Source organism: Cyprinodon variegatus, unplaced genomic scaffold (assembly GCF_000732505.1).
Source record: "Cyprinodon variegatus isolate N-32 unplaced genomic scaffold, C_variegatus-1.0 Scaffold339, whole genome shotgun sequence".
Lineage (NCBI taxonomy): Eukaryota > Metazoa > Chordata > Actinopteri > Cyprinodontiformes > Cyprinodontidae > Cyprinodon > Cyprinodon variegatus.
The window spans coordinates 51,795-64,084 of NW_015150792.1; the positions used below are offsets into that span (position 1 = coordinate 51,795).

A 12,290-nucleotide genomic window follows, 5' to 3' on the forward strand; every position below is an offset into this window, starting at 1 on the left:
TCTTGCAAATTCCAGTAGGAGCGCTTTAAAAATGAATCCCTCTAGTGGGTAGGGGTAACATTACAACACTGAAATAAATTCCTCTTAAATTGACGTTATTAATTAATTAGATCAAATACATTTTTATTTAAGTATTATTCGACAATCATAAGTTGATTGATATTCCTAGTATGAGCTCTATTTTATATATATGTATATATTGTGTATATATGTGTGTGTGTGTGTGTATATATATATATATATATATATATATATATATATATATATATATATATATATATATATATATGAGATTTACAAAATGTGTTTTTTGTCTGCCACAATAATGGAACAAAATTCACTCCATACAGAGACCTTTTTCTGCTGTAAACAAACTTCTCAGTGTTTGATAAAGAGTTTTATCATCTGTAGAATGAAAAACAGAAAATCTTTTGCAAAAGTCAATAGAAGTTGGAGCATTATTAAGGCGATATAATTTAATTAAAAAAGTTTACATAAATAAACACTGATGTATACTTTGAGGATTGATATTCTATTTAATATAATGCTGTAGTTTGACTTTTTAAGCCATTCCTTTAGTGGCTTAGTGGTGTCTAGAGACAGATTTCTTTGTTTTAAACCGAGTCTAACTAAATCTCTTGATGACAGAGGAGGAATATTCTCTGCTCCTACACCTGCCTGATGCAACCAAGATCGACGAGGACTCTGAGGAGTTTCAGGAGGTGATCAAGAACTTCTACAGCACCATACAGGAGTACCACAGCAAGATCCGAATCATTCAGGTGGGAAAAGAGCAGAATCCCTCCCTGCTGGTAAACTTTGTGTTTCTGGGGTTACAGATTTGTGTTGTTCCTGTTTCCAGGTGGAAAAACTCATGAACAGGCTGCTGTACAACCAGTACAAGCTGAAGAAGGCGAGCGTGCTGCAGCACTCCGCCCAGCAGGTAGTGGAACGGACTCTTTACCACGGGACGAGCGAAGCCAGCGTGAAGGAGATCTGTGTTCACGGCTTCAACAGAAGCTTCTGTGGGAAGAACGGTGCGTCTCCAAACATTCGTCTCTACGCTTGTTTGTGAAGATCTGATGTTTTACGCTTTTCCTTTCCTGTCCTGCAGCCACGGTGTACGGCCAGGGGGTTTATTTCGCAGTCAACTCCGCCTTGTCCGTCCAGGATCAGTATTCCCCTCCGAACGCGGACGGATACAAGTTCATTTTCGTTTCCAAGGTTCTAACGGGGGATTTCACTAAAGGCTGCCACTCGATGAAGACGGCGCCGCTGAAAGAGACCGGAGACATCCCCCTTAGATACGACAGCGTGACGGATGACATTACAAAGCCCAGCATGTTCGTCATCTTCAACGACACACAAGCTTTCCCCGAATATCTCATCACCTGTCAGCGAATCAGTCGCTGAAACCTCCTTTTTTTACGTTAAGAAGAGACTCCTGATGTTTTTTATGTTTATCATGATTTAAAAAGTGCGTTTAAATGTTTGAAGGGCATCGTTTTGGAAGTATAAAGCTCAATCTATGACAATCACCTTTTAGACTGTTATTGGAAGCGTTTAAAGGATTATGCTGAAGAACCTTAGCTGAAGAAACAGGCTTCTATAAAACGGGGACCAGTCTGCCTTTACGCTACAAACATGAAAGTAAAACAATACCAGACTTGGGAATAAATAAAATCATATCAAACATAAAATAAACCTGTTTAATGACTTCAATGAATGAAAGATTTGAGAGAATCTCACTGTATGCAGTGTTCTGTGTGAACTCATTCAGTAAACGGCACTCACTGAATCTGTTCATATTTTTAGTGAACGGTGAACTGTATGGAGGACCTTCTCCACTATATTTGAAAATAAATGCTTAATAAATAAATAAGCATACAATGAATTGCCCCAAAAATACAATAAACAAATAAATGCAGGTAAAAATTAATTTATAGAGTGATACATAAATCTATATGCTGCTGGAGGTTTCTTCCTGTTAAAAGGGAGTTTTTCCTCTCCACTGTCGCTACAAGTATGCTTAGTGTGAGGGATTGCCTTCGAGTCAATGAGTTGATACAATCAACTGGTTTTCCTCAGTAAACTTTGATCTGGTTGAACTGTAAAGTGCCTTGAGATGACACGTGACGTGAATTGGCGCTATAGAAATAAACTGAATTGAATTTAATATATCTCTTTTAATTGGCTTCCTTATTTATTCGCCTTTTAATAATTACCTTATTTATATATTGTCCATTATAATCTTCAACTTTATTTATTAATTACTTATTAACCAACCAATGGGCAGAAGGTGACCCTCTAAGACACACCCCTCCTCATTTGCATAATGAGGCAGAAATAAATACTATTAAAGAAATAAATTGGGTAAAAAAAATACAAAGGAAGAATAAAACTGACAAAAATATAACATGTACATAAATAATTGTTTATTGTATTTTTTGGAGGGCAATTCATTGTATGCTTATTTATTTATGGAGGATTTATTTCTGTATTCATTTTTAAATAGTAGATTTTTTTTGTCATTTTGTTTATACAAGTGTAAATCAAAAAGAAATTTGGTTTGGAACAGCTCTCTGGACAATTTCATCTTTTTTTTTAATCTCATCATCTTTAGATATATCATCTTTGTAAATATGGTAGAGCTGGTCCTCCATAGAGATGAACAGATCAGTTCTGAAGTAATGAACGAGAGCGACACACACAGCTTACGTTCTCATTCAATTGATAACACTTTTTATTGAATAACGCCAGGTTTTACGGCACTTATTACGGCAAACAGCATGGCAGATCAGCATGTTTACTGCTAGTACTAGTCTGTGCCATTCAGACTCATCTACTGGCATTTCTGATGCCAGTTTAGCAGAGCACTTAGCAGAGTTTTATGAACTAACAAAGGAAGACTGAGAGAAAAAAACTCCAGTTTTTGTGCAAACTGTTCCAGGCTTAATAAACAAATCCATACGTCAGCCGTGTCCACTTCAAATTTAAAGAGAGATCGAGTTAAAGCGTCTGAGCTTTCTAAATATCCGCTACTGAAAGAGGAATGTAAAAAATCTTTTTTTATCCAGCTGTTTTCAGCAGAACCTGAATGTTCCTGTATGTTTCTGAATTTCTGTGTAATTTGGCTAAATAAAGGCTTCACTGCACATCCAGTATACCTTGACTGCATCCAGTATTTTCCCTTCCTCTCTATGATGAGATCTATTATCGCACATTTAAAGGGCGAAAGAGGAGTTTCTATTATGGAGGATTGTGGCTTAATTTACCAAAGGAACTTGAACTAGTTCATTTAAAGGATAGTTCATTTTTTGAAAAAGTGAACTATGAACATGAGCTAGTTCATTTTTATGTGTGTGAGATTAACTTTGAACTTCTTTTTAAACTATGAACTGGCACAACATTGACTGTAGTTTTTTTACTCTCCTGCGATGCAGATTCTGAACCTGAATGAGTGTAAACATCTGAAATAAAGACAGTCTAATGCTCTGCTGATGCCCTGTGGGATGTTAATATAAAGAGGAGAAAAAAAGCCTTTCAAGTGCTGATCTTTCAGTCTTGGAAATGTTTTATGTCAAAAGTTTTTGTTTGTTTCTGTTTCTATGGAGTGAATTTTGTTCCATTTATGTTTAGAGGAAAGAACATTTTTTGTAAATTGAAATGGACATAACTCCACTACTTCCTGAAGTTAAGGCAGCTTTTTTGTTTCCCGTCTTTTTCTACTGGATGAAGTGATTAATCCAGATGTGTCTGGTCATTGTTACTGAGGTCAGGCACATCTGGATTAATCAGTTTATCCAGTAGAAAAAGACAGGAAACAAAAGAGCTGCCTTAAATTCAGGAAGTAGTGCACGAAGCCCATTGGAAAGAATATGCAATCCAGAAATTAAACTTTACAAAACGTCTTAATCAAAAAAAAGTTTTTTTTGGTATTGTTTGTGTTTTCATTTCGTTTTGTTTTTTTCAACTTTTTCTTTCCAGATTGAATTTTTAGGATTTCCGTTTTTTTCTGATTGCGTTTTTACAGATCTTACTTCTTGCACTTCAAGCCCAAAAAAGAAAATGTTGTTTTTCAGAAACCCAACAAAGATGCTTGCTCACTTTAGAGAAAAGCCCGCCCCCATAAGGGGGGAATATGTGAGCTGTTAAATACAATTTCAAAAAAAGAATACAGTTTTAAAAAAAAATCTATCCAAAGAAATAGAGACATTTTTATTATAAATAAAATCAGAGAAATCCAGTTACTCTTAAAAGATGTTTTCTTAAGTTCCATTTCTGGAATAAACTGCACTGATATAAAAATTCCAAAATGTTTATATCATAAATATATTAATGTCTCTTTGTCATGACACACTAATGTGTTTTTTTTAGTCTTTTTATTAATGTTATGTTTGAAAATCTGTGTTATATTTGAGTTCTTACTTCATTCATCGCCCGAGTTTAACTTTTTGTAACGCAGCAATGCATTGTGGGGGCTGTGGTTTCCTCTGGTTGAAGCATTGCTGTAGAATTGGTGTGAAAAATGATCGACAAGTGTTGCTTGACAGCATTTTCCAGTTTTGCCTTTTAAATAAATAGATTTTTTTTTCTATTCTTGAAGATTGGAAGATGTTTATGAAAATATTAATAAAAAATAAGAAGCTATTGAGGCCTTTTTTCCCCCAACAGTGTCCAGCTTTTTTGAGCATCTTATTTGCAAAGGAAATCTTAAATAATTACACACTGCCGACATGGAGTTTTCATACAGCAATCATTATGGAGACTGTTGATGTATAAAATGTATGTAATATGAGAGGAAAACCGTCTTGCTGTTATTGAACTGTTAGTTTCAAAAATTTGGGAACACCTATGTTTGTAAATAGGAGCTATGTAAATAAAAAACACTTAAAGTGAAGTGATTAAGTCTAAGTAGATGATGCTTCTGTGGAAGAATATTTTTCCTATTTCTGAGAAAGTATAAGAGAAGTTTTTTTTTTTTTTGGGAATAACCAAATGTTCGTGTGCGAGAAAGTTCTTTATGCAGGGATGGGATAGTTCCAAGGGAGAGTACTGTATGTGTGTACTGGGAGTTGTAGTAGAAATGTACAGTATGTAATGAGCTTTGCCCAGTCAGCGCTCTATCTTTCCATCTGAGGACGTTAAATAAATTTAAAACCTTCTCTTGCCAGAGCCTCTGCTTCCTCCTTAACTCCACACTTCTTTTGCTTTAATATGATGTAACTCCATTTGCATTGTGAAAGATGACGTAGAAGCATCATGGTGGGTTCGGCTTTTACCACTGATCTCTATTTAATCACTGGATTGCTGATTGCCCGTTGGTAGTACGGGGATGAAGTGAAGTCACCGGCCGCCATATTGGTACTCCCTCGTTAGACCGCTCGCAATGAAAACAATATGTACAGCATCGAACAATAATGATGTTCTCATTTTCAGGGGGACTTAAAACTTTTAAAATAAAGATTTTTTGTAAAAAACCTGAATGTTGGAACTGTAACTAATATACAGTGGTATGTTTACATTATCTCTTCACTTTATCACGGCTGCAATTTATAAAATGAAAAAATGTCTTGAGAGCTGTACTGAACAAAATGTATTTTTGGCATACACTTTGTGTATACAAAATGATAAAGTCTGTCTATGTCACTTTGACGCACACTTGCTGTTTCATAGCATAAGTAGATTATAATAAAAAATAGGCACATCACATTGCATAGTCATAGTCAGACTTCATCAATTAAGTCTGTAAATCATGTAATATAGGGTGACCAAACGTCCATATTTCCCGGGACATGTCCGTATTTCACGTCCTGTCCCGGGCGTCCCAGGTTTTTTTTTAGAAAGTGAGGAAATGTCCTGATATTTTAATTTATCTTAATTGGACCATTAAATTTACAGGCACTAGGGCACTGCGCACGATGCTGCGTGTGACGTAATCCCTGAGCCGCGTCAGTGCGGGCAGCCCTGTTCGTAATCAGAATATAGATAGCGTGGCTGTCAGTACGCCAACAACATGCAAAAGCACAAATGTATGTTTACCGACGATTTACAAAAGAGTTTCCCCGCTTTCAGACCGGGTCGAGACAAATGGGAGGACTTGTGCACAGTGTGCAAAGCAAGCACATATGTCTCAGTGTCCAATGGAGGTGCAAGGGATCTGAAAAGCCACCTGGACACCGAAAGTAAAGGTAGTCTATTGATATGTTTGTTCGTTTTTGGTACATTTTGAATAATTTTTGCTACACAAGAGGTATTTTTTGTTAATTAGCTCATTTGTTAATTTATTTTTCCAATAGCCTACAGAACAGACGTTATTTCGTTCATTGCTTAGGCTGAGTATCATCTGTTATTGGGAGTTGAGAGTTATTGTTAACTTTTAAGTGAGGGATGTTTAGTTCAGACATTATTTCTTTCGTTGTGCTATTCATTCATTACAGGAATTGTTAAGCATTTTTAATAAATACATTTTGAATAAAATTATCGTTTGTTATTGGAGTTATTGCTGTTGACTTTTACTGAAAAGCATTTTTTTTATAAATCAACTATAAATATCATGTTATTGTAGGATTACGTTGGTCTATGTTAAGTGAGTGCATGCCACAGACATCTCTATGCATGGGAACAGAGATCCCCCCCCCGCCAGATGTCCTGGTTTTCCGAAATGAAAATATGGTCACCCTATGTAATATAACATATTATACAAATCCATCACAGCTAAATTAATGTGTTAATGGAGCATAATAATACAGATGTACTCAATGGATGATGTACATATAATATACATGCATTGTTTACATTTTTATGGTAATTACATCTTACATATAATTGTAAGATTTTACATAGAGACTGAATTACAACTACATGTATGATAATGCTATAGTATTTTATTTGCAAATTGTGCGTGCATGAGGCATTTCTTGCAAGAAAAAAGGTTCAAATTTATATGACGTCCTCAGGCGGAGAGACTGAGCTCTGACTGGGCAAAGCTCAGTACATACATTTATAAACATCTGCCAGTACACACACACACACACACTCCCTTGGAACTATCCCACCCCTGCATAAAGAACTTCCTCACACTTAAATGAGAAAAAACACTTCAATTCATCAAGGACATAGATTTTAACCAGTTAACACTCAGAACAGGTCTGCCGTTCACAGCATGTAGGGAGGCAGCTGCTTTCTGTCATCCCATCTTAACTCCATAACTTAACTCCAGCATACAGACTGGTACAAGACTTCTAAACAATCACCCCTATTTAGGCAAAGGAAAGGCTCACTCAAAATATTTTATCTCACAAATAGGCCAAAGAAGAATATGCTTCCACAATACTTTTATACTGTGTCTGTGCATTGCCTTTAAATCTAACACTGATTTACAATAGAGCTACATGAATGAACCAATTTAATAACTCACAGAGCTTCAGTTACTACAAAAGCAAAATTACATAAACTGGTAAAAAAAAAAAAAGGCAACGTCAAATTCAGATTTTGCATTTTGCTCTTAATTAAAACAAAAATCTGATCATTTGAAAAAAAAAATGCACATACTGACAGTGAAATCACCTGTGAAACGACTTCCTACAGCCGGCAGACTGCTTATTTTTGCAGCCAAATCCTACACATGTAGACATTTTTACTGCACGTTTCTGTGGGGGTGGGGAGTTCCAGCATGGCGGACGGTGGCTTCACTTTTTTCGGGCAATCAGCAATCCATTGAATAAATAGAGATCAGTGGCTAAATATGGATAAATCCTGGAAGATAACTTGTTGGAGGCCGGAAAAGACCAGTGACCATGTAGTCACCCTTAGCTACAACCTAGGGTTTCACCCATTTTCTTGCACACTTAATCCCAAGCAGGGTCGCGAAGGGTGGTGGTACCTATCTCCAGCTGTCTACGAGCGAGAGGCGGGGTACACCCTGGACAGGTCGGCAATCCATCGCAGGGCAACATAGTGACAAACAACCATTCACACACGCAATCACACATAAGGAGAACCTGGAGAAGCCAATTAACCTAACAGTAATGTTTTTGGACTGTGGGAGGAAGCCAGAGTACCCAGAGAGAACCCACGATGCTCAGGGAGAACATGCAAATTCCATGCAGAAAGACCCTGGGCTGGGAATCAAACACAAAACCTTCTAGCTGCAAGGCAGCAGTGCTACCCACTGCTCCACTGAGCAGTCCATAGAGTTTTAATATAGGTTCATTCATATATATAACTGGCCTAGTCAAAATCACAAAAACTTTTTATCCAGTCAGGCTAAGTTTAGTTTGCATAAAGAGTGGGCCGAACATTCAATTATTTCATATGCAAAGCTTTTAAATATGAGCCTCAGAAGACTTTGGTCAAAGCAACAGGTGGTTAGATAAGAGAGGTGTTAGTATATATCACTAAATAGATTTTTGTGGTTTTATTTCTAAATATGAAAAGGAAAAAGAGTTAACACGGTAAAAATTGTGAGACTTACAGGGAGGAACATAAGCATTTGAACACCCTCCCACTAGGAGGGGCCTGAAATTTTCATCGTAGGTGCATGTCCACTGCGAGAGAAAACATAAAAAATAAAAAAAAGAAATCTAAATATTTGTATGATACAGCTGCAAATAGGCATTTGAACTCCTGTCTATCAGCGAGAATTTGGACCCTCAAAGACCTGTTATTCCGCCTTCAGAATGTCCACCTCCACTCCATTTATTATCCTAAATTAGATGCACCTGTTTGAGCTGCATAAAGACACCTGTCCATCCCATAAAATCAGTAAGAATCCAACTACCATCATGGCCAAGACTAAAGAGCTGTCCAAAAACTAGAGAATAAACTGTACACCTCCACAAGGCTGGAAAGGGCTACGGGGAAATTGCCAAGCGACTCGGTAAGAAAAGGTCCACTGTTGGAGCAATCATTAGAAAATGGAAGAAGCTAAACATGACTGTCAATCTCCCTCAGACTGGGGCTCCATGCAAGATCTCACCTGGTGGAGAAATCAGCCCTAAACTACATGGAAGGAGCTGGTCAATGATCTGAAAAGAGCTGGGATCACCGTTTCCATGGTTACTGTTGGTAATACACAAGACGTCATAGTTTGAAATCATGCATGGCATAGAATAATAATAATTTAACTTTATTGATCTCACACCGGAGAACTTCACTCTTTGCATTTGACCCATCGCTTTGAGGAGCAGTGGGCTAACTTTGTGCGGCACCCAGGGAGCAGTGTGGGGTTAAGGGTCTTGCTCATAGACCCAGAGTGCAGGCTGGGAGGATTAAACCAGATACTTGGAACCTTCTTAGAGCACTAACCACTAGGTCAACACTCCCCTGCTTAAACCAGCACATGTCAAGGCCTTCTTAACTTTGCCAATGACCATTGGATGATCCAAATGAGTCATGGGAGAAAGTAATGTGGTCAGATGAGACCAAAATAGAACTTTTTGGTCATAATTCCACTAACCATGTTTGGAGGAAGAAGAATGATGAGTGCCATCCCAAGAACACCATCCCTACTGTGAAGCATGAGGTGGTAGCATCATGCTTTGGGGCTGTTTTTCTGCACATGGGACAGGGCGACTGCACTGTATTAAGGAGAGGATGAGCGAGGCCATGTATTGCAAAGGGAACAACCTCCTTCCCTGTTAGAGCATTGAAGATGGGTCGAGTCTGGGTCTTCCAACATGACCCAAAGAACACAGCCAGGATAACAAAGGAGTGGCTCTGAAAGAAGCATATCAAGGTTCTGGTGTGACTTAGCCAGTCTCCAGACCTAAATCCAACAGAGAATCTTTAGAGGGAGCTCAAACTCAGTGACAGCCCAGAAACCTGACTGATCTAAAGATGATCTGTTTTGAGGAGTGGGCCAAAATACCTCCTGCACGGTGTGCAAACCTGGTGAAACTACAGGAAACGTTTGACCTCTGTAATTGCAAATAAAGGCTACTGTACCAAATATCAACATTGATTTATTCAGGTGTTCTTATTTGCAGCTTTATCATACAAATAAATTGTTAGAAAATCATACATAGTGATTTTTTTATTTCTTTTTTAAGTTTATGTCTCTCACAGTGGACACGCAACTACAATTGCAATTTCTGACTCCTCCATGATTTCTAAGTGGGAAAACTTGCAAAATAGCAACGTGTCCAAATACTTATTTTCCTCATTATATATATCACTAATTAGAATTTTGTGGTTTTATTTTTAAACATTAAAAGGAAACATGGTTAACAAGGAAAACATTTTGAGACATATAATGCTTAAATTAAATAAACATTCTGGGGTATATATTTATATATAGACTATCAAATTATCAGATAATTGTTTTTTTTTTATTAATGTTTTTCCTAGTTCAGATGTTTAAAAAACATTTATCTTTCATTCTGTTGGGATCTGGAGATGTACCACCTTTCTCCAGCAGAGTGCGCTGTGGGTCTCCTGGGCTGGAGCCCTCCAGCACACCTGACGTTCATAAACCCATCAGGAGACCTGCCTTCATAAGCAGCAACCAGACCTTCTTTCGACGCTGCAGTGTTGACCTAGTTTGGTTAGCAAACCTGAGCCTCTGTTATCTGAAAGAATCTTTGTCATCTCAAGAGAGAAACCTGATTCTAACCTGCCTCTGTCTTTGCTCACAGGAAACCTGTCTCAAGTCTGAAGCTCTGGATGAGCTTAACCTGCCTGCCAGCCCTGGTGAGCCAAACCTGAAGATTCCAGTCTGGATTTCTCCTGCTGCTCTTAGAGAAGAGCTGGAAACTCTGATCAAGGTCTGCCATTCAAAGTCAGAAGCTAGACGCTGCAGCTGCTCGTATACTCTGCTGAACCAACAGTCTCTGGACCCAACGGTTCCCTCTCTCACAAGCAAAGCCTGGACTTCTTCAAGGTAGACTCTGAATTATCTACAGACTCAATTAATCACCTGACTGCCTGGCTAATCAAACTATCCGTCTCTGCAGACATCAGTGAACCCAACCAGGACCAGTACCTGAACCAGTTCATGTCTTTGTGTGAAAACCTTTTTCAATAAACTCTGTTAAACTTTTACTCAGCCTCCGTTTGTGTTCTGCATGTGGGTTTAGCCTTAAACCAATCATGACACATTCAGATTAAAAGCATGTTACAATAATCAGTAACAAACAGCTAAGTTACATGCTTTAAGTGTTTATAATACAGAATAGAATAGAAAATACTTTATTGTCCCATATTGGGGAAATTGGGGTGTTACTGCCGCAAAACCATTGCAGCCAAAGAGAACCTTAAAAAGTGTATAAAAATATCAGAATAATTGGAAGAGTTAAAAAAAGAAATAAAATACTGTACTGTACAGTGTTTTTACAAATGTACTGTGCAGTCATCATATGAAGAATGAATAATTATTATACAGCTGTGGACATTTTTTACAGTAGTGGATATGGGAAAATAGCAGCAACAGAGATGTGCAGAATGACAGCAGCATGTTATTTAGGTTCTGCTTTAAATGTTAATTCTTTTAACGTCTAAACACACTTTGGCATAAAATACGGAAGAGGATTAGGGCTACTGAAAAAAAAGTAAACATTTTTTTTAAATATTTCCATTTAATATGGGTAAAAGTCAGAATTCTGAGCAGCCATGTCTGTTTTAGAGAATAAACTAGCTCTCTTGTTTTAAGCACCTTACTGCTCTTCAATTAATGAAATAGCATCACCAGGGACCCCTTGGGCATGTAAAAAGTCGCCTAATTCCGTCATTTTCCACCAATGTGTTACTGGCCCTCCCAAACAACTCACATCTTTGTCAGTGAAGCTGAGTGCTCCCTTCATGGTGCCCATCTACATTAAGATCCAAAATTCTGAGATTAAAGTCAGAATTCTGAGAATAAAGTCAGAATTCTCATATTAAAGTGAGAAAAATGGTCAGAATTCTAAGATTAAAGCTAGAATTCTGAGATTAAAGTCAGAATTCTCGAAAAAAAAGGTCTAAATTCTAAGATTAAAGTCAGAATTCTAAAAAAAGTCAGACTTCTGAGATTAAAGTCCAAATTCTGAAATAAAGTCAGATTTCTCAGATTAAAGTCAGAATTCAGAGGGGAAAAAAGGCAGAATTCTAAGATTAAAGTCAGAGTTCTGAGATTATACTAAACTGAAATAAAAATAAAAAAAATCAGTAAACTTTTTTTTCCAGCTGCCCTGATCCTCTTCCGTACATAAAAGGCACCCAAATCAAATACAATTTTTATTAAATGCCAGCGATCGGGCGGGTGTCTTTAAAAACCTAAACTGTAGGGGGCAGCAACACGCCTGCGTGCCTTT

General features: G+C 37.5%; 1 protein-coding gene across 1 annotated transcript in view; it reads left to right on the forward strand.

Annotated features, from left to right (window-relative positions):
- The window catches only part of parp10 (poly(ADP-ribose) polymerase family member 10), a 22,793-nt gene extending 20,581 nt beyond the window's left edge, over positions 1-2,212 (forward strand). The window contains exons 8-10 of the mRNA XM_015385442.1: positions 649-782; positions 863-1,037; positions 1,115-2,212. Of these exons, the coding sequence (XP_015240928.1) occupies positions 649-782; positions 863-1,037; positions 1,115-1,413 (608 nt within the window). The 3' untranslated portion in view covers positions 1,414-2,212. The remainder of the gene's footprint in view (positions 1-648; positions 783-862; positions 1,038-1,114) is intronic.
- Positions 2,213-12,290: the final 10,078 nt, after the last annotated feature.